The 23,082-nt window shown below is 41.6% G+C and overlaps 1 protein-coding gene across 3 annotated transcripts in view; it reads left to right on the forward strand.

Annotated features, from left to right (window-relative positions):
- The window catches only part of MTMR4 (myotubularin related protein 4), a 62,737-nt gene extending 41,356 nt beyond the window's left edge, over positions 1 to 21,381 (forward strand). For all 3 annotated transcript variants that reach the window (XM_070735102.1, XM_070735101.1, XM_070735100.1), the window contains 15 exons: positions 1,630 to 1,712; positions 2,781 to 2,947; positions 3,152 to 3,248; positions 4,062 to 4,175; positions 6,311 to 6,507; positions 7,180 to 7,308; positions 8,004 to 8,115; positions 8,768 to 8,963; positions 11,306 to 11,491; positions 12,917 to 13,087; positions 13,473 to 13,627; positions 14,270 to 15,479; positions 16,501 to 16,611; positions 17,046 to 17,134; positions 19,304 to 21,381. In XM_070735102.1, coding sequence (XP_070591203.1) covers positions 1,630 to 1,712; positions 2,781 to 2,947; positions 3,152 to 3,248; positions 4,062 to 4,175; positions 6,311 to 6,507; positions 7,180 to 7,308; positions 8,004 to 8,115; positions 8,768 to 8,963; positions 11,306 to 11,491; positions 12,917 to 13,087; positions 13,473 to 13,627; positions 14,270 to 15,479; positions 16,501 to 16,611; positions 17,046 to 17,134; positions 19,304 to 19,481 — 3,195 coding nt within the window. In that variant the 3' untranslated portion in view covers positions 19,482 to 21,381. The remainder of the gene's footprint in view (positions 1 to 1,629; positions 1,713 to 2,780; positions 2,948 to 3,151; positions 3,249 to 4,061; positions 4,176 to 6,310; positions 6,508 to 7,179; positions 7,309 to 8,003; positions 8,116 to 8,767; positions 8,964 to 11,305; positions 11,492 to 12,916; positions 13,088 to 13,472; positions 13,628 to 14,269; positions 15,480 to 16,500; positions 16,612 to 17,045; positions 17,135 to 19,303) is intronic.
- Positions 21,382 to 23,082: the final 1,701 nt, after the last annotated feature.

A 23,082-nucleotide genomic window follows, 5' to 3' on the forward strand; every position in this document is an offset into this window, starting at 1 on the left:
GAAAGGGGCTATAACTTTGTGTCCTCCCATCATCCATCGGTACCCAACCTGGGATCTCTCAAAGATTCTTCTGTCACTGACGGGTGCCCCCTACGAGCCCTTGAGGACCACTTTGCTTCGCCATCTTACCTGCAAGTTGGCATTTCTAATGGCGATTGCCTCCACTCGGAGGATCTCTGAGCTTGCCGCCTTGCCTGTTAGAGGGGAATCTCTGAATATTTCATTCTGATCGGGTGGTCCTCCGACTGACCTCCACATTTGTCTCCAAAATAAACTCTTATTTTCACAGAGCCCAGGAAATTGTCTTGGTTTCTAATTACAGTGAGATTCATACATTTCCAATATTCATTGGCTATTCCGATCAATTTCTGGTCACAATTCGAAGTGTTGGTCATTACCTATAAAGCCCTTCATGGCACCGGACCAGGGTATCTACAAGACCGCCTTCTGCCGCACGAATCCCAGCGACCGGTTAGGTTCCACAGAGTTGGTCTCCTCTGGGTCCCGTCAACTAAACAATGTCGTTTGGCGGGACCCAGGGGAAGAGCCTTCTCTGTGGCGGCTCCAACCCTCTGGAATCAGCTCCCTCCAGAGATTAGAACTGCCCCCACCCTCCTTGCCTTTTGTAAACTCCTTAAAACCCACCTCTGCCGTCAAGCGTGGGGAAACTGAAACATCTCCCCCTGTCTATGTAGTTTTTTTGTGTATGATGACTGTATGTATGTTTTTATATATTGAGGTTTCTTGTTTTTTAGACTTTTTAAATGTATTATTGTTATTTTAATTCCAACTATTAAATTTGTTATTATATATTGTTTTTATCATTGCTGTAAGCCACCCCGAGTCTACGGAGAGGGGCAGCATACAAATCTAAATAATAATAATAATAATAATAATAATAATAATAATAATAATAATTCCTTTTTTACCATATATTGGACAATTTAATCTATCGCTTTCTCTGCGTCCCTCTGTCCCTCCTAAGTGACACTGTTTAATGGATAGGACCTGTAACATGTCAACTCTGCCAAATCATACAGGCCATATCAAAGCCATGGAAGGCAGATAGTCCTTTAGATAACCAGCCCGTATGCTGTAGCTTTATAAGTAATAACCATCACATTGAGTTGTACCCAGAAGCCTTCTGGTAACTAGTTGGCCATAGAATAAAACTGTTATAAGGGCTGTTATGAGATGTCCACATAACTGCCCTTGCTGTTACATTTAGGAACAGTTGACACTTTTATGGTTCTGAATGGTTTTCAAGGACAGGCCCATCTAGAGTGTATTGCAATAGTCTATGCATTGTCTAAGCAAATCCCGTGTGACTGATGGACCTTCCAATCTAGGTGAGGTGCAATGGATGGACATGGTTAGTTGTCAGTGAAAGTTCATTTGAAAAAGATGAAAAATTAGAAACTGCCTTGATGTCTCTTCCAACACTATCCCTACATTATTAAGGAAATCTGCTATATGCCAAATTGAGTTTATTCCTGCTGCTACTATAACTTACAACTAATGTTTCTGTGTCCATAATACTGTTAGAATATCTGATAAGATATACAGCTAGCTTATTGTCTACTTGAGTGTGTATATATCTGTTCATTCACCCCTTGCCTTTGTTTGTAGGTGCCTTTGAGAATGATGGAAAGCGTGGAGAGTCGGGATATGTTCCAGCTCCATATTGTCTGCAAAGATTCCAAAGTAGTCAGGTAGGAGATGTCTAATAACATCCTACTCTTAAAGCTTGGTGAGAGTCAGCAAATGTGATTTGCTCAAACTGGAGATGGTTAACCTGTGGCCTGCAGATGTTTTTGACTTCCAGCTTCTGACAACTTATGCCAGCATAGCTATTGGAGGGAAAATGTAATCTAGCAACAATGGGATACCACTTTTTTTTTTTGCTTCTGCTCTGAACCATGATGCTGCCTATCACTCTAAACAAGAGGCACTGTTATCATGAAGTAAAGTAAATTTAATCTTTAATCTGTTTGCTTTCCAGCAGTGAACAGCAAATGGTCTTGAAAAAAATACATAAGCAAAGGCTCAGTTCCTGCCACGGTTAATGGCAATTAATAGATCATCTTTGTAAAAGTCTTTTATTTTTTGTTAGTGATCGTTGCTAATTTTTTAAAGTGGTTTAAGTAGCACTGCAGTCTTTCATGTGAGGGAGTCCCTAGCATGAAAAAAAAAAGTTAAACTCATTGAATGGTTTTAATTACTTTGACCCACCTATTCCATAGTAGTGTATTCTACTAAAAATACAAAAAGGAATCAAGGAGTGCTGTGTATAATTTCAGTTCATGGATACAAGGTAGAACATTGCTTTAACAATATATTTTATATTTAAATTATTGTACATACTTTGAGGGCAACAAGGAGAATTTTCCTATGGTAGAGATCTAGCATAAATTATATTCTTCAAGGATGTTTTTCTTTTTTAATCCAGGAAAAATACTTTGAAAGGCTTGTATAAAAAGCAAGAAACAGAGTTACTAATCTTCTGGTCAAAACAGAACTGTGAATATAATTTTATAAAATTACTCCTTTTTTTGCTATTTCTGTAGTGCTCTTTATTAGAAGCAAAACATCTTTTTATTGTTTTTGTATCAGAAATTCCATTTCTAAATTGAACAGTGTTTTCTAAGTAACAAAGTTATTTTTATTTTTCAATAGGTTGTTTTCCCTTCCCTTTCCCCTCAGGAGTTTACCTGAAATTCCCTTGTCAGACCATCTTTCCTAGGCACTGAATGTATACATGTGTACTTCTGTTTCTGTAGGTGCCATTTCTCTACGTTTAAGCAATGCCAGGAATGGTTGAAAAGGCTGAGCCGAGCCATTGGACGCCCCACCAAACTAGAAGACCTATTTGCGTTTGCTTATCATGCCTGGTGCTTAGGAGTCTGTACTGATGAGGAAGACCAGCATGCCCACCTTTGCCGCCCAGGTAAGTTCTTGTGAGTTACATCAGGATATAAGCATCTACAGCTACTGATCCAAGCCTCTTGAACGCCACTGTCCAGGGTTAGTTATGCAACAAATTCAATTTCTAATCTGAGACTGTAATACAGAGATCTGTTGAGTTATTTTGTCGTAATTTCTGACAGAATCGATTGTTGTTGATTATTGTTAACTACTTTTTGTTTTGCAGGAGACCATGTGAAATATCGCTTTGAAATGGAACTAGCTCGAATGGGCTTTGACTTGCAGAATGTGTGGAGGGTTTCAGACATCAACAACAACTATAAGTGAGCCTTTAAATTTACCAGTTATCTGCAAAAAAGGGGTGGTGATTATCAACAGCATTTGTCTCGTAATTAAATTCTAGGATGTAACAGTATACAACATGTAAACATGTAAAGCAGTTTAAGATAAAGTACGGTAATATTAAAATATCTTTCTTATGCTAATAAAGTAGCATTTATTGTTATTTTGCGCATTGTTACAGTGGCCTTTTCCCATTTGTACATCACAAACACATCCCAATAACTTCTTTTTATATTCCCAGGCCCTCATCATATTGCATGTCGAAAGGAGAGATCCTTATCTGTTGTTGCTTGCCATTCTATCCTTAGTGCCTTGAGTCAAATTAAAATTGATGTTGCTCTTATGCATATTATGTTTATGGGGATTCTAACAGTTTCAGCCATAATGTCACCAATAGAATGAATCTGGTAGAAGTAATCTGTTAGTAATTTTGATGTTTCATATAACCACCAAAAAGAACATCAGATCTGCAGTTTATATGAATATTAGTAGAAAATCATATTTGTTGCTTTTGTATAGATCAGTTTAGGACATGGCTGGCTGGGGAATTCTGAGAGTTGAAATGCACCCATCTTAAAATTGCCAGGATTGAGAAACACTATTATAGATGAACTAAAATAATCTGCCATATTACCTTTATGTAAACCATAGAAAACTTGAAGATATCAAAAATATTAATTAGTTAATTCATTTCATCTGGCAGGTTAAAGATTTGGAATTTAATCTTGGTTTTTTATTCTTGCCCCCTGCCCCATAATCAACTTCTGATGACCAGTTTGAATATTCCTCCTTAGGTTATGTACCAGTTACCCGCAGAAACTTTTGGTTCCTGTTTGGATCACTGATAAGGAACTGGAGAATGTGGCTTCTTTTAGATCTTGGAAGAGGATTCCAGTGGTTGTTTACAGGTACAAAACTCACATGTTGTAAGAAGGCCGTGCAAAGCCATGTATCAACTGAAATCCCTCCCAGGCTTGATTTTCGGCTGGGATGGCCTCCTGCAGCATGCAGCTCTCCCGAGCTCCATTTTCGCTGTTTCCAAGGCAGCCCCATGGGTCAGATCTAAGCACCCCGTGGGCCTTGAGTTTGACACCCCTGCATTAAATGATTCCATTATCGAAACAAAAGTATCATTGTAGGATAGATCATGGAGATTTAAATAGAAACATAGAAACATAGAAGACTGACGGCAGAAAAAGACCTCATGATCCATCTAGTCTGCCCTTATACTATTTTTTGTATTTTATCTTAGGATGGATATATGTTTATCCATGAATGTATCAGATAATATATTAAATAAAGCACAATTTGGTGCCTGCCTACGTATCTCAGATTTTTCATTCATTCATTCACTCACTCATCTTTATAATTTTTTTGTAAATAATTAGAGGTGAAAAATACCTAATACTCCTCCTTCCTATACAGGTACTACTAGGAGGAAAGAGTATTATCCTATTTTGACTAATGCACATTTGATAGCTAATCAAATATTTTTTGTGTGTATGACTTTAAATCATTGTTTCTTACATTTCCCTTTATAAGCCAAAAAATTATTTATACTTGCTAATTGCATCTATTATTGTATCTGAAATCTCCTAGTTCAATTTGTGTCTTCTGGATGTAATTACAATGCTGAGGATAGGAACTATATTTAGGCAGATCTTGAGGATCAGGAATATTGCCTTGGCTTAAATTGGCTCACCAGCCAAAATTTCATCAAACCTCTCAGCTCAGTTGAAATGAGGGAGTCTTTGGTATTCTCTTGGTCGTTTTCTTGCAGGCATTTTATTACCCCCTAATTTGGTTAAAGAAATATCTGCAGGAAAACAACAACCAAGTTCAGGGAGCACCAAGGACCCCTAATCTCCTAATCTATTATTATATGCATATACATGATGCTTCTTCTCCACTATGAACGATGGCCCTCTGGAACGAACTCCCTCCGGAGATATGTACCGCCCCCCCCCTCCTGGTCTTTCGTAAAGATTTAAAACTTACCTCTGTCGGCAGGCATGGGGGCCGTGAGTGATAAGACTGTCTCCGGCCGATACGAGATATTATTGGATTGGATGAATGTGTGAGTGTACCTGGGGTCTTTTAAAATGTTTTAGTAAAGTTTCATATTTTTATAGTTATTAGATTTCTTATATATTTATTTATATTTTTATATGTTTGTTTGTTTGTTTGTTTATTTGTTTATTTGTTTATTTGATTTATATGCCGCCCCTCTCCGTAGACTCGGGACGGCTAACAACAGTAATAAAAACAGCATATAACAATCCAATATTAAAACAGTTAAAAAACCTTATTATAAAACCAAACATACATATAGACATACCATGCATAAAATTGTAAAGGCCTAGGGGGAAAGAGTATCTCAGTTCCCCCATGCCTGGTGGCAGAGGTGGGTTTTAAGAAGCTTACGAATGGCAAGGAGGGTGGGGGCAATTCTAATCTCTGGGGGGAGTTGGTTCCAGAGGGCCGGGGCCGCCACAGAGAAGGCTCTTCCCCTGGGTCCCACCAAGTGACATTGTTTAGTTGACAGGACCCGGAGAAGACTCACTCTGTGGGACCTAACTGGTTGCTGGGATTCGTGAAGCAGAAAACGGTCCCTGAGATAATCTGCCATGAAGGGCTTTATAGATCATAACCAACACTTTGAATTGTGACCGGAAACTGATTGGCAACCAATGCAGACTGTGGAGTGTTGGTGTAACATGGGCATATTTGGGAAAGCCCATGATAGCTCTTGCAGCTGCATTCTGCACGACCTGAAGTTTCCGAACACTTTTCAAAGGTAGCCCCATGTAGAGAGCGTTACAGTAGTCGAGCCTCGAGGTGATGAGGGTATGAGTGACTGAGCAGTGACTCCCAGTCCAAATATTGTTATATTTAATGTTGTACGCCACCCTGAGTCGCCTCGAGAAGGGCGGCATAGAAATCTAATTAAATAAATAAATGAAAGGATTATTTGGTTTTTCAGTCAAACTGGGACATTGAAACACTGCATTCTGGGATTAATAGGGCTCGATTTCTTTTTTAGACATTTGCGTAATGGGGCAGTGATCGCACGTTGCAGTCAACCTGAGATTAGTTGGTGGGGCTGGCGCAATGCAGATGATGAATATCTGGTAACTTCCATTGCCAAAGCCTGTGCCTTGAACCCTGGACAGAGGCTGGCTGGAGGGACCCCACCGTCTGGGCTTAGTGATGGAAACGACGCTTGTGATGCAGGATTTGGTAAGTAAGCCAATTCTATTTTCATTCTAATTTCCATTGCTGCACAAATGCTACCTTGCCTCCGACAGAATTTGATGAATTTTTCATGGCAGTACTGAATATAATCTCATTTGTAATGCCTACCAATCTGGATAAAATTGTGCCGTTGATATAGAAACATAGAAGTCTGACGGCAGAAAAAGACCTCATGGTCCATCTAGTCTGCCCTTATACTATTTTATGTATTTTATCTTTGTTCAAAACATATATATAGCTGCCTATCTTAAAAAGAACTCTGGGTGGCTTACAAAGAAGAAAATAGTATAAAACTATACAAAAACCAACAATAGTAAAAACAAAAGTAAAAGCAGAAATAAAAACCTGGAACCACAACCAATCTTTTATAGTGCATTCAATACATCCCATGGTTACTTGAACACAGTGCTTGAGAAACTGAATATTGTTCTTGGATTTTTTTTTGGGGGGGGGGGGATTGTAACAGAAACGGGGTTTTTTTGTGAACCGGTGGAACTCCAAAAGATCATATTAGGAACAGTACTTTTGGGATGGAGGACAATGTCAGTTGTAACCAGCTTTTATGACCTCAGCTGATCTCAGCATTCTGAATGTTGTATTGTTGATCAAACTGATTGTAAACAGACGTACATGAGAAATTCATTTGACCTTTTGCAGATTCATCATTGACTGCATGTTCAAGTGTAGAGAATTCAGCAACACCTCAGAAACTGCTGATTTTGGATGCTCGGTCCTACACGGCAGCGGTTGCCAACAGAGCCAAAGGAGGAGGCTGTGAATGTGAAGGTACAAGCATGGTGTTCTTCTGACTTTCTTGGGCAACCTATTCACTGCATCCTACTTAAAAAGGGTGCATAAGCAATCAAAACCTATTTTTGAGCACCTTCCCCACCAAGGTTCTACTTTTACTTCCATCCCAACTTCTTGAGTTTATAATGTGCTTTTAGTAGGCTTGTTTGACTAAAGGGGAGCCATTGAATTATAAAAATCCACAGGAACCTACAACTCACTTGAAATATTTATTTATTTATTCGATTTTTATGCCGCCCTTCTCCTTAGACTCAGAGCGGCTTACAACATGTTAGCAATAGCACTTTTTAACAGAGCCAGCCTATTGCCCCCACAATCCGGGTCCTCATTTTACCCACCTCGGAAGGATGGAAGGCTGAGTCAACCTTGAGCCGGTGATGAGATTTGAACCGCTGACCTTCAGATCTACAGTCAGCTTCAGTGGCCTTCAGTACAGCACTCTACCTGCTGCGTCACCCCGGCTCTCGAAATAATAAAGTTATTGAGTCTGTGTGGAATTAAAAACATAAGGTACCCTTTCCAATACACATATCATAAATATAGTGGTGATTCCTTATGGATAGGTCAGTGTGAACTATTCCCATTGAAGAGGATTATGGCTAAATATACTTTATGTGATAGGCTTATTTAACTTCCCAACTAATTTTCTCCATCTGTTCGATATTTTTCAGAATATTATCCTAACTGTGAAGTGGTGTTCATGGGTATGGCTAACATCCATTCCATCCGTAATAGCTTCCAGTACTTGAGGGCAGTATGCAGTCAGATGCCAGATCCTAGCAAGTAAGTTCCAAGTAGCACTTGTCAAACAGCTACGTTCTTCATAGAATTCCATTATCTGAGGGATTGTAAAACATAGATTTTCTTTTGCCAGAACTGAGGAAAGAGGAATGCTCTGAAGATATATCCTGTGCAGATTATTTCTTTGTTGCTGTATAATTCACTTGTTTTTCATTAGGTTTATATGTGGGGATACATAATTATTCTGATAGACAAAAATTATCAAAGAGATTTGTATAACTGCAAATAATATGGGAAGTTTGGCTACAGAGGACTTTTTTCCCCTTTGGTTCTTCACAGCACTAGGTCATTAAATTAAATTGATTAAGGGCAGGTTCAACACAAACAAAAATATTTTTATGTGCACATCATCAATGTACAGTTAGCAATCTGTTTTAAATGTTTCAGAAGTTTAGAAATGGTTTTGAATTTGAACTAAAGCTTTTTAAAATTTGGAACACTCCAAAATTGGTAAACTAACCCATTTGAGCTGAAACTAGTTTTTGATTTTGACTTTGAAACATTTTGCATATCCTTTTTCTCAGTGAAAACTCTATTTGGCACAAGCTGGATTTGGGTTTCTTGTTTCAAGCACTTAAAATATATTTATATTGGCCATAATTTTTATGCATTTTCTTTTATTGATCCATTTTAGCTGGCTGTCAGCACTAGAAAGCACCAAGTGGCTACAGCATCTCTCCATCATGCTGAAGGCAGCTGTGCTGGTCTCAAATGCTGTGGACCGAGAAGGACGCCCAGTGTTGGTTCACTGCTCTGATGGTTGGGACAGGACCCCTCAGATTGTTGCCTTGGCAAAGATTCTTCTGGACCCCTATTACAGAACTATGGAGGTATTCGGCTTCAGTTGTCTTAACTGTTCTTGACAAAAAAGGACACACACACACATCATTTATTTGTTTGTTTGTTTGTTTACTTATTTATTTACTTGTTTGTTTGTTTATTTGGTTTGGTTTGGTTTGGTTTGGTTTGGTTTGGTTTGGTTTGTATGCCGCCCCTCTCTGTAGACTCGGGGCGGCTCACAACAACAATAAAACAATTCAAGACAAATCTAATAATTTTAAAACATTTTTTTAAAAACCGTTATTAAAGCAGACATACACACAAACATACCATACATAAATTGTATAGGCCTGGGGGAGATGTCTCAATTCCCCCATGCCTGACAGCAGAGGTGGATTTTAAGGAGTTTACGAAAGGCAAGGAGGGTGGGGGCCGTTCTAATCTCAGGGGGGAGCTGGTTCCAGAGGGTCGGGGCCGCCACAGAGAAGGCTCTTCCCCTGGGTCCCGCCAGACGACATTGTTTAGTCCAGTGTTTCCCAACCTTTTTTGAGCCGCGGCACATTATTCATATTTTCAAAATCCTGGGGAACATTGAAGGGGGGGGGGGCTAAAGAAAAATTTGGACAAAAACCCCTCTCTCTTCCTCCCTTTTGCTCTATTTCTCCCTCTTTCTCTCTTTTCCTTCCTTCCCTTCTTTCTCTCTCTCCATCCCTCTTTCTTTCTTTCTTCCTCTCTTTTTTGCTCTCTTTCTCTCTCCCTCCTTCCCTTCCTCTGTCTTTCTCTCTCCCTTGTTCTCTCTCTCTCTGTCTCCCTTGCTATCTCTTTCTTGCTTTTTTCTCTCTCTCTTTCACTGTCTTGCTATATGTCTCTTTCTTTCTCTTTGCCTCTCTTGCTATCTCTCTTTCTTTCTCTTTCTTTCTCTCTCTCTGTCTCTCTTTCTTTCTCTCTCTCTCTGCCTCTCTTGCTAAGTCTCTCTTTTTCTCTTGTTTTGTCTCTCTTTTTCTCTCTCTCTGCCTCTCTTGCTATGTCTCTCTTTCTCTCTCTCTTTCTCTATCTCTCTTTCTCTGCCTCTCTTGCTGTCTTTCTTTCTTGCTCTGTCTCTCTCTCTCTGCTTCTCTTGCTAAGTCTCTCTTTTTCTCTTGCTGTCTCTCTTTCTTTTTCTCTCTCTCTGCCTCTCTTGCTATGTCTCTCTTTCTCTCTCTCTTTCTCTATCTCTCTTTCTCTGCCTCTCTTGCTGTCTTTCTTTCTTGCTCTGTCTCTCTCTCTCTGCCTCTTGCTAAATCTCTCTTTTTCTCTTGCTATGTCTCTCTTTCTTTTTCTCTCTCTCTGCCTCTCTTGCTATGTCTCTCTTTCTCTCTCTCTTTCTCTATCTCTCTTTCTCTGCCTCTCTTGCTGTCTTTCTTTCTTGCTGTGTCTCTCTCTCTCTGCCTCTCTTGCTATGTCTCTCTTTCTCTCTTTCTCTGCCTCTCTTGCTGTCTCTCTTTCTTGCTCTGTCTCTCTTTCTCTGCCTCTCTTGCTATGTCTCTCTTTCTCTCTCTCTCTGCTTCTCTTATATGTCTCTCTTTCTTTCTCTCTCTCTCTCAGCTGACTGCAAGCGGGAGCCCTGACGGTGGCAGCTGGACGTGCTGCTGGACACCGTATATGCCAGGCCCGCAGCGCCAGCATGTACGACGTCCAGCAGCACGTCCAACCGCACGTCAGGGCTCCCGCTTGCAGTCAGCTGAGAGAGAGAGAGAGAGCGCTCCCTCTCGCCGCCGCCATCTCCCCGCAACTGCCTGCGGCCGCTGCAGGCCCCCCCCCCCCGCCTACCGCCTCCCACCGGGCCACATAGGACACTTGCCGCCGACGCCAGGAAAGTTTCAGCTGGGCGGGGCGCTGCCGGGGCTCCCGCTCGCAGCTGTCCCCCGGCTTCTGCTCGATGCCGCGGTACGGGGCTCCCAGTAGTACCCGTCTATTGGCAGCTCTGGAGGGAGGGATTGAGAAGCGAAGCCAGGGAGGGCTGAGAGCAAAGGGGAGCGGCGCGCGCGTGAGAGGGGAGGGGCGGGGATTCCCAAAACGGACGGAGAAAGCCCTCTCTCGCAGCGAAAGCGATCCCAGCCAGGGGGCTGCGAGAGAGGGCTTTCTCCGTCCGTTTCGGGAATCCCCGCCCCGGCACCGGCAGCGCCCCGCGGCACACCTGGCCGTGTCTCGCGGCACACCACTGTGCCGCGGCACACCGGTTGGGAAACGCTGGTTTAGTCAACGGGACCCGGAGAAGGTGCTAAGGTGCTATGATACATCCACAAATAATTCAAGAACTGGTGAATAATGTTGTCAGCTATGGAATTCTCTTTTTCTATTGCAGCCTACGCAGAAAATCTATAGTGCTGATATTGTCTCCTTTTATTGCCAGGGTTTCCAGGTGCTGGTTGAATCGGATTGGCTGGATTTTGGCCATAAATTTGGGGATCGATGTGGACACCAGGAAAAGGCAGAAGATCAGAACGAACAGTGTCCAGTGTTTTTACAGTGGCTGGATTCTGTTCACCAGCTGCTCAAGCAGTTTCCTTGTCTTTTTGAATTTAATGAAGCTTTCTTGGTAAGACCAAGTGTTAGCAGAGGATATACATTTCAATACCAAGATAGATAGTGTTTAATGACAGCTTGATGTTTTTAAAGCAAAAGTGATTATGGTTCTTACGGTGTCATTTTTCTTTTCAATTGTCCACTCTAGTTGATTTACTATGATAAATCTTTGTGATATAGATAAAATGTGAAGCCTTTCCCTTTCACTGAATTATTATACAAAATTGATTTTTCTGAAAGTGCTACTAAAATGCTGTGCTATGTTCTGTGCACAAATATAAGTGTGTGTTATTTCTCTAAGAAAGAGAAAGAGCTGTTTATCAAAATGCATACATTTCATACAGCAAGGCAGGTAACATGTACTATCCTGGGTTTCACCTGTTAATTAGCAGATACAGCCCATTTAATCCCACTATGTGAAGAGTAAAAGAAACTAGAAAAATTAATATACAGTGGTACCTCTACTTATGAACTTAACTCATTCCGTGACCAGGTTCTTAAGTAGAAAAGTTTGTAAGAAGAAGCAATTTTTCTCATAGGAATCAATGCAAAAGCAAATAATGCGTGCAATTGGGGAAACCACAGGGAGGGTGGATTCCCTGTTTCCTCCCAAGAGATTCCTAGAGAGGCCCCATAGAGGCTTCTCCCTGCCTTTTCTGGCCCTGTTTCCTCCCAGGAGATTCCTAGAGAGCCCTCACAGAGACTTCTCCCTGCCTTTTCCAGTTACAGTTTCGGAGGCTCAGGTTTGTAAATGGAAAATGGTTCTTGAGAAGAAGGGAAAAAAATCTTGAACACCCTGTTCTTATCTAGAAAAGTTCGTAAGTAGAGGCGTTCTTAGGTAGAGATACCACTGTATTATGATTTTTTTTAAAAAGATTTTTGTGTCTAACCAAGCTAAGAGAAAAATGTATTAGTCTTGGCTTTGGGAACACTGAACCAAATCCAAATTTAGGTAGGTAGGTAGGTAGGTAGAAGCGATAGACACCAAAACCAAATTACATCATGATCTCCAGAACGTTTTAAAAAATTATTTAAAACTACTAAGATTTCATCAACCCCTGATGATTTCGTCAGAGTGTAAAATGCCCATTGAACAGGTGCTTGCATTTAAGTAATGCTGATAAAAGCAACCATCTCTTCAATGGGGATTTTACACTCTGACGAAGTCAACAAGGGCTGATGAAAGCTTAGTAGTTTTAAATAATTTTTTAAAATGTTCTGGAGCTCGTGATGTCTATCTCTTCTTCATCTATAATTATACCTGCAACTCGCATTTTTAAGACATATATGCTTACCCATTGCAACTTATGCTTACCCATTACAAAGATTTGACATAAAGCACTGCATTGTTGTTAAAGCAGCAGTATATCAATGACCTGCCTCCAACATAGGCTCTCGTGAAAATTCTCTCAAATCCCTAAATTTCTTTTACTTGCAGGTAAAGTTAGTCCAGCACACATATTCCTGCCTTTATGGGACCTTCCTTGGAAACAGCCCCTGTGAACGTGAGCTGCACAACATTGCCAAACGCACCTGCTCAGTTTGGTCCCTTTTGAGAGCTGGTAACAAAAATTTCCACAATCTGCTCTACATGCCTGCTAATGAGCAAGTAAGTAAAATTCTCATTTGTGCCCGGTTGGCAGGAGAGAAAATTTTGCATGCCATGGGTGAAAGAAGCCCAAATATAGCTTGCCTCTCCCTTGTGCAGGATTAAAAGTTTTATAACAGTCCTTACTGTGAGCACCACTTCACTTTGAGTTCTTGCCTCCTCCTGGCATGCTGGTTTTGTGAAGCCTTTGTTTTCCCCCACTGTTTCTTTTAAAATGGAAGGAGGTAGAAGGTCCAGTGGTTCCTCTGTATCTTTCAGTTAGATAGGACAACTGTAATAGCTCATTATCAATTATTAGTTAGAGGTGCACCTTCACAAACTCTTGACTTATGCTGGTTTTCTCCTCCTCTTCCTGAATCCACTTTCCTCCATCTTTGATGTCAAGGTGCTGCATCCAGTGTGCCATGTGCGTGCATTGCATCTCTGGACAGCTGTCTATCTTCCAACATCATCTCCATGTCCTTTAGGAGAAGAAGGCATGGATCTTTACTTGCCTTCTGGATCTCAGACTCAAGAGTTCAACAGTCGGTCGCTTGACAGGTAGGAGAAAAATAGTTAGGGTTTCTATGAATTGTGCAGGGTTTCTAACACTGCTTTGAATACTTCTTTATTATTTATAAGGGTCTTGCTTGTTCTGGTCAAGTACAATGAAGTAGAAGATTCTGGAGGGTTGGACTTAGGGTTGTATTCATCATTTTACTTACCTCTATTATTTGAAAATGTACGCTGCTTTAAAAGGGTAGTTTGATGTGACCTTTTTAATTTTATAGATTAGGAAACAATGCTTCCCATTTACTTGGTGATTTATTTATGAGTCTTTAAAATGATTTAGGCGGAAAAATCAAGGATCCGTCCTAACGATTTATATCCAGGAAAAATACCACAAGGAACAGCTTTGCCTTTGCAGCCCTGACTAAAAGAGTTTTTCCTTCCTTGCTTCTGACTACTTACTGCAATGCTAAAATAATTGAAAACATTAGAATTATAAAAGGGCTCTGTTTGTAGATGTGACTCTGTGTGTGTGTGTGCATGTGCATGCGAGCATGTTGGGGGGGAGAGAGAGAGCATAGGTGCATGCATGCATTTTCATCTAAGGCTCTGCAGTGGGCAACTTCTTGTAAGTGCAGCTGCAGGCGATTCACGCATTATCCCTCTTGCCTGAATTGACTTTTGTGGTTTCAGGTTACCAAAGACAAGATCCATGGATGATCTTCTCTCAGCATGTGATCCGAGCAGCCTGCTGACCCGCACATCAAGTGATCCAAATCTGAACAACCATTGTCAAGATGTCAGGGTGGGTTTGGAATCCAGGCACCCCAATCCTGAAGAGCCGGTGGCAAGCAAAGAAACCCGAGAAGAGGAGTTGCTTCAAGTACCTCAACAGCAGCAGGAATTGTGTCCCCCGCGTAGTGCTGGCAGTGCCACCTCTGACAGTCCCAGAATCAGTCGACCACAAAGACCACCGAAACAGGAAGTGTCTCAGCAGTTAAGTGCTGTGCCTCCTGAGGTGGAAGCAGTAAGCCGAGCAGGTTCAGAAGCAGCAGAAGACACGGTCGCAGTTCCAAATTCTGGACAAACCCAAGTGTTTGAAAAATTATCCTGCAACCATGTCAAAGACACTGGCCTGGTATCCAATGTCACTCGGGATCTTGTGCAAACGTCTCATCCTGAACCCTCGTCCAGCCAGACTCCAGCAGGTCCCCCCAGTTCAGGTCAGCCAGCTCTGACTGTTCCAAGACACAATGCTCCTGGTTGTCAAAAAGAAGAATTGGATGGGAAAATTGGCAGTGTCAAGCATGGAGAGGAGGGCAACCACGCAGGGAGAATTCAGACAGAGTTGTGTCGGAAAGGAGTTTCTCAAAGCCAGATGAGCGAATTTTCTCTTCTAGCAGCAAACTGGGACAGTTTTCAAGGGATGGGGACATCACTTCCTGGGGGCGACATGGGTCCCCGGCGACTCCTGTCCTATGGCTGTTGTAACAAGAGACTGAACAATAGGCACTTCTGGACCTCTGGACTGTGCCTCAGTGGCCAGTGGCCTTTGAAGGAAAGCGCAAAGCCTCCTGGCTGCTCCACCCATTCGGGCACACACTGCACAGGCCTTGTTGGGAGGTCCAGCAAGCTGTGGCTCCCTTGCCATTTGAAGCAGGCACTTGGCTCCAGACACATGCCCCCCAACAGCCCTTCTCCAGTGCCTCCCCTCTACCTAGATGATGATGGACTGCCCTTCCCCACAGATGTAATCCAGCATAGGTTGCGGCAGATCGAAGCTACCTATAAGCAGGAGGTTGAGCAGTTGCGTAGGCAGGTGCGGGAACTTCAGCATAGATTAGACATCCGTCATTGCTATCCAACTCCAGCTGAACCACAGATGGACTATGAAGATGACTTTGTAAGTGACGCCAGTGGAGCTTTTTCAGTAGTTTCCTTAACGTTTCCCCAAGAAGGCATGTATAGTTAGGTAAAATGAACAGATTCTGCTACCACCTACATGTTTGTAGGCACTCTACCTACAAATGTGTGAATATTACTAATGAAGACATATTTTCTTTCTGGACGTAAATACACGCACACACATTTCATTCAACCATTCCATGGTAGCTCCCACATTTCTGCTGTGTTGAATATAATAATGGCATGGACATTATCAATAGAGAAGCCTCAGGTTTTTTTGTACTTCTGTTAAAAGATCAGATATCAATTATGGTAGAACCTGATACAGTCAACAATACTAAGCTAGTTGGACTAACGCATGATGTGATAGAAAGCTATTATCTATGATCCTGTGGTTATTTTCAGTTCATTTAGAGGAAGGCTGAAACTCTAAAGGAAGGGATTATATGTGTGATATAGATCAGTGTTTTTCAACCAGTGTGCCGCGGCACACTAGTGTGCTGCGAGACATGGTCAGGTGTGCCGCGAAGCTCAGAGAGAGAAAGAAAGGAAGAGAGAGAGAAAGCAAGCAAGAGCGAGAGAGAGAAAGAAAGCAAGAGAGAGAGAAAGAGAACAAGAAAAAGAAAGAAAGAGAGAAAGAAAGAGAGAGAGCAAGAGAAAGAAAGCAAGAGAGAGAAAGAGAAAGAGAGGGAGGGAAGGAGAGAGAGAGAGAAAGACATAGAGGGAGGTAGGGTGGGAGAGAGAAAAACCCAAAAAAAGAGGAAGGAAGGAAGAGAAAGAAAGGGGGATGGAGAGAGAAAGAAAGAAAGATGAAGGGAGATAAAGAGGGAGAGAGAAATAGTGAAAGGGAGGAAGAGAGAGAGAGAGAGATTTTTTTGTCCAAACTTTTTTTAGCTCCCCCCCCCCCCCCCCTCAATGTGCCCCAGGGTTTCGTAAATGTAAAAAATGTGCTGCGGCTCAAGAAAGGTTGAAAATCACTGATATAGATATCTTCATGGCTTTCATGGTCTTCCTTGCAGACTTGCCTCAAGGAGTCAGATGGCAGTGAAAATGAGGATTTCTACTCTGATCATAGTGAAGATTGTCTATCTGAAGCAAGCTGGGAGCCTGTTGATAAAAGGGAAACTGAGGCATGTTATATTTCTTTATTTGCTAGTTTGCTTTGAGATATGTTTGTGTATTTTAACTTAGTATGATGTAAGATGAAACTATTCATTCCCATTGCTGCATCCTCTATGAGATAATAAATATATTTTTTGTATCTGATTCCCCTTAGTAAAAAAAAACCCATTCCCAAATAGATAATTCCCCTTGTTGTCTACTCTTGAGGATCTTTTTTTCCTTTGACATTCTTTTAATTTTTAATCAACTTACTCTTTCTAGCAAAACAAGCAATATTTCGCTTTTTTACTTTTTAAAATCTTTTTTCACCTTTTGAGTTATTCTTCAGAGAGTTGAAAGTAAAGCTTAATATGTGTGCATGCTGTGTAGGTTCTTCCCTTACAGATATGCTATTTGTAAGAAACAGAAAACCAAAATCATCCAACTTTGTATTTTTCAATAGGTCACACGTTGGGTTCCAGACCACATGGCATCACACTGCTTTAACTGTGACTGTGAGTTCTGGTTGGCCAAGCGTAGACACCATTGCAGGTAATGTAATTACTATGATATCTCATTTTCCCATTTTATTTAGTGTGTCTGCAGAATATGTGGCAAATATTAAGAGCAACGCAAAGGGAATAAGTTCTATATAGATGATAAATGGAACACAGTAGAATAGTGTGCTCTTGGGAAGCAGTAGTTCATTATACAGTGGTGCCTCTGCTTACGAACTTAATTCGTTCCGTGACCTAGTTCATAAGTAGAAAAGTTCATAAGAAGCAATTTTACCCATAGGAATCAATGAAAAAGCAAACAATGCATGCAAACCCATCCCAAGTCACCCCTTTTGCCTTGCGCCGCTGGGAATCCCCGCCTCTGGACTTCTGTTGCTAACCGAAGTGCGTGTTCTTGCAAAAGCAGCGCCGGCAAAAATGAATGAAATTCCAGTGAGGGGAGCCTCAGGGGAATCCCAGCAGCGCAGGAACTGGCGCTTTGGGTGGCAACGGAAGTCCGGAAGCAGGGAATTTCACCAGCACAAGAACGCGCGCTTTGGGTGGCAACGGAAGCCCGGAGGCAGAGATTCCCAGCAAGGGGAGGCTCAGAGGAATCTCAGCAGCAAAACAACGGGTGCTTTGGGTGGCAACAGAAGTCCGGAGGTGGGGATTCCCAGTGAGGGGAGGCTCAGGGGAATCCCAGCAATGCAAAGACAGGCGTTTTAGCTGGCAACAGAAGTCCGGAGGTGGGGCATCCCAGCGGTGGCACTCAGGTTCGTAAGATGAAAATGGTTCGGAAGTAGAGGCAAAAAAATCTTAAACACTGGGTTCATATCTCGAAACATTCATCAGTAGAGGTGTTCGTAAGTAGAGGTACCACTGTATTTACTTTTAGCCAAAATTTGACAAAACAATAATAATTATCAACCACCAAATTCTAATCATGTGATAGAATACTTTGACGTATAGGTATTAAGATTTTAATATTCTTTATTTTTGGAAATAGTATATTAAGTGGCAGTATGTAATACTTTTCAAGAAAAAAAAGACTTTGTGATAATTAACCAATTAAAAAAATTATTCTCTGGGAAAAGAGAATAAGAAACTTAAAAAAAACAAAAACCCTTAATCCTGACAGATTGACTTCCGTCTCCCCTGTTGCTGGTGGGCCATATTATGTAAATAGACTGAAGCTTTATAGGACAGAAATCTGCATTGTGAATGCATTCAACAAACATGGGTGGGAGCCATCATATTTTCCTCCGCTGTTGCTCTTGAGACAGCTAGCATCTCAATCTGCCACCACTGCTCCACCTTCTCTAGCAAACTGGATTGTCTGGAAGTAAGACAAGTGAAAGCACAGCCAGTGTCTTCCTCCTGTGCCCAAGAAGCTCAATGCCTGAGTTTGTTGATTATTTGGGGACCCCATCTATGAGGTTTGCCTGGGACACTGCCAAGACTCTTCCTCCATATATCAGACATAATTGTAGATGAAAGTTCCTATCACTGCTTATAACAACTCTTCTGTGCTGTACTATTTTGTGTATCTCAAAATTCAGTTATTCTGAATCAGGACTAATAGGCCCTGCCCAGGCTGTCTCAAAATTGGTATTATTTTATTCCTATCTATAAGATGGATACGCAGAGAGAGGGGGTGGGAGAGAGGGAGAGGGACAGAGAGAGAGTTCTCATACATGTGAAGAGTTGGGTTAGTATTTGCTAAACTCTCAGTGTTTACGTCTTTATGTAGCATTTTTCTTTAAGCTTCAGGAAAGTTTTGCAAAAACACACAGCACAGCAGGATATCTAAGATCTCAGATTGCATTGTCAGCTCTAGTCCTCAGTTAATGAGCCGGGGTGGCGCAACAGGTAGAGTGCTGTACTGCAGGCCACTGAAGCTGACTTGTAAAGGTCAGCGGTTCAAATCTCATCACCGGCTCAAGGTTGACTCAGCCTTCCATCCTTCCGAGGTGGGTAAAATGAGGACCTGGATTGTGGGGGCAATATGCTGGCTCTGTTAAAAAGTGCTATTGCTAACATGTTGTAAGCCACCCTGAGTCTTAAGGAGAAGGGCGGCATAAAAATTGAATGAATGAATGAATGAATGAATGAATGAATGAATAAATAAATAAATAAATAAATAAATAACTGAAAACAAGATCATATATCATCCTACTCTGGCTCCAGTATCATTGTGGTTTTTATGTGTTATTTTTTTACCCAGGAATTGTGGGAATGTGTTTTGTGCCGGCTGCTGCCATCTAAAGCTGCCCATTCCCGACCAGCAGCTTTATGATCCAGTCCTTGTCTGCAATTCCTGTTACGATCACATCCAGGTATCCCGCGCCAGGGAACTTATGAGCCAGCATCTGAAGAAGCCTATTGCCACAGCTTCTAGCTGAATACCAGCGGAGGAAATCTGTGGAAGCCTGGCCTTTTCACTTGCAGACTGGAAGGAGAAGGCTGCCTCTGCTGCAGCTGAAGAGGTCGGTCGCGCGGCACTTGATCACCAAGCCTTGTATGCACTGTCGGCAATTTTCCCCACTTGGTGCCCCATGTATTGGAGATGAGGAATTTGGATTAAAGAGTGTGACACGGCCTACGTTATGGTACTCTTTGTGGTTTCAAGGCATAAGGCCAAGTTAGAGACCACGGTGTCTTTCTTCAGAGGGATGGCAAACGATATAGTGCAAATAATTGCCTTCCAAAAGCAATAGAAAGGCATGAACCTAATCAGAACTCCCTTTTCCCCATGTCAGAAAGCAGTCAGGTTAAATTGAGTAAGAAAGAGGAATGCAGGCCCAGAGTGTGATATCTCCGGGAGCTCTCTTTGGCTGTGTTAGTCATATTTCAGTCATATTCAGCTTGCCAACCTTTTTGGTTATCCAGCCTAAGGCCAGCATTAGTACTGTACCAGGAAGGGATCCCTTAGAAGGCGGAGTGTATCTTTGCACTTTCCTTGTGTTCCTTGAGGGAATAGACTTTATCCCAGCAGCTGGGCTGTTGTGTATGGAAAGCAGAATTAACTTTGGCTTGGTGCACTTCCTGCCCACTGTGGGTATTGAACGGCTGGTTCCTAACCATTGTCTTTACAGGAACAGCAGCTTAAATCTCCTCTTGAGTCACATCACAGTGTGTGTATTCCCTCTCCTTGATGCCGCATTTGTATCTCCATATTTCTGGTTGCTCTTTATTCCGAAAACCTGATGCTTCCAGGCAGACTATTATGTGGGTTTTCTTTACCTCCTGGAATGTGCTGTTTTGTGTGCTTGAGGGTTTCAGTCCACAATGCTGCTAATGTTACTTCTCTGCACTTAAAATTTGTCTGGAGTATAAAACGGCTGGGGGAAGGTGCCAATTTTATAGATGGAAAACAGGGAATATTGACAAACAGGGATTCTCTCTCTTACACCCAAAGAAGGTGTGAGGGACACTATAGATGTGATCATCACTGCAAGGATGCTTTTCTGTTCGTTCTGACATCAATAAATTTCCCTTCAAAACGACTCTTCTGATGTATGGATGCTCCACTGTGGCAGCAGTATAGCAGTTATTTTACGCTGCTACTCTCACGTAATCTAAACAAGAACCAAAATGTTTTAGAAAGGAAAGCGTAACGTTACCACTATTTCCATAGATCTTTATGAGCAGTGTTCATAATCATTTTATTTTGAAATGAACATCTATGTAAGACTATAGAATGAACAAGATGTTGAGGTGGATGACTCAAGCCAGATCAACAGTCCTTAGGCAGTCACAAAGGATGGGTGCATGAATATCTCTTTCCTCAAGAATTGGAAGATACTGACTTTGCGCTTTGGTTGAATTCTTACCAGCTACCCATTCTGGATTAATTTTTGGGAGAATTAATGGTTCAAGCTACCATTTCTTACTTTCCATCTTTCAACCTGCTTTGAGTCAAAAGCCTTAGAACCAGCATCATCTTTATACACTGGATCTGTTTGAATTGCCCTCTGGCCTCTTCCAGGCAGCATGACCTCATAGGGGTAAAAGATGAAATCTGATTTTGCCATACACTGAACATTGTACAGAGTGATGTAATTAGTAGGAGAGTTCGGGTTTGGTTCCTTTTTCAGCTCATTTGCACAGGTGTAAAACAAAAATTTGAAAACAAGAGAGAGACCCTTCAAGTTAGCCATGATTAATCAATACTGCTTTCAGCTCTCATGAATTTTGTGTCACTGTCTTCAGGCAAAACAACTCCAAAATCGGATCAATAGCTTTGTGACAAACAATGTGCTGTAAGAATTCAATACAGTTGAATAAAATCTCTATATTAGTGCTGCTTTGTTGGACCATATTATTTAATTTTCACTGAATATTTTTCTTCTCCATTGGGTGCTGGTTACCATCAAGATACATAGCATTATGCGGAATTTCTCTATTTCTTCTAAACTCTCAAAAATGAGAATTGAAGATAACCTGAGGTCTGTTTCTGCTGACTATTTAGAAACTATAGCTAGTTTATGGTCAAGCTTGGATTAATAGCATTATTATCACAGGAATTGCACTGATGACAATTTAAGGTGGCTATCACCTATAACCATGATGGCGAACTTATGGCACAGGGGGCAGAGGTGGCACACGGAGCCATATCAGAGGGCACACAAAGCGTTGCCCTATGTTAGCTCCAGTGTTCATGCAGGCACTAGTCAGATGATTTTCGGCCTTGGGGAAAGCTGTTTCGCCCTCCGAAGGTTTTGGGAAGCTTCCTGAAGCCCCGGAATGCAAAAAAATGACCAATGGGCAAACCAGAAATTCGGAAAATGGACTCCTGCTTTACCCATTGTACTGTTTTTTGCACTCCAGGGCTTCAAGAAGCTTCCATGAAGGCTCTGCAGTGTGAAAATCAGCACAACAAGCAAACCAGAAGTCCGTTTTTCCAAACTTCCAGTTTGCCCATTTTTTCCCTCAGCCCAGGCTTCAGTGAGGCCTATGCACATGCGCGGGGCCCAGGGGAGTTGTGTGCATGCACACGGGCAGCCCGGGGTCTGCACATGCATGGGGGAAAGGAATGAGTGTGGGCATGTGCATGTACGCTAGCACACGCACACACACCCTTTTGGCACGTGTACCAAAAAAGGTTCACCATCACTAACCTATAAAGTCCTTCATGGCTTCAGACTTTGCTAGCAGGTTTTGCTCCAAATAGAATCTGCCCCTTGATAAAAACCAATAGAGAAGTCATATCAGGGTGACAAGGAACCTGGAGAGATTTTTCTATGATGGTATCCTTCTCTAACAGATTGTGTCTAGAGATGATGACTTCATCTTTGTTTTGAAAGACAGTTAAGACTTGGCATTTCCACAGGTCCTTTGAGAAGGGAAAGTGAGAAAAGGATATGGATCCTAGGTACCATTCAAGGAGTGGCAGTTATGACATTCTTATAGCCTAATGTTTATCTTTAACTTAGCAACAGCAATAGCACCTAGACTTATATACTACTTCAGTGTTTTACAGCACTAAATAGTTTACAGTGTCACTCTATTGCCCCCAACAGCCTGAGTCCTCAATTTACCGACCTCAGAAAGATGGAAGGCTGACTCAACCTTGAGTCGATCAAGATCGAACTCCAGACACTGGGCAGTTATCTGCAATACTGCATTCTAATTACAACATTACAGCTCCTAAACCTAACCACTGTATTGAGATAGTATTATTTATTTAAAGTATCTGTCATGAACTGTGTTAAGTACATTAAATTCATGATTCAGAAAGGAAGTCCTTAACAGATTTGCAGATACAAAACTGGGTTAAATGGTTAAAACTATTAAAAAATAAAATTAAAAATTGTATTGAAAGATTAGGTATGTGGGTTGTAAAGAACAAAATTAAGTTTAATCCAGAAAAATATAAAATTCTTCTTGAATTTTGGATCTTGAAACTATAGTTGAGTCTTGAAAAGATCTTGGGATTGTAGCTGATCATGAACTGAATATAGCTAATATAAAAGTAAATGTTAATTTTGGGGTGCATCAAGA

Source organism: Erythrolamprus reginae, chromosome 1, assembly GCF_031021105.1.
Source record: "Erythrolamprus reginae isolate rEryReg1 chromosome 1, rEryReg1.hap1, whole genome shotgun sequence".
NCBI classification, from domain to species: domain Eukaryota; kingdom Metazoa; phylum Chordata; class Lepidosauria; order Squamata; family Dipsadidae; genus Erythrolamprus; species Erythrolamprus reginae.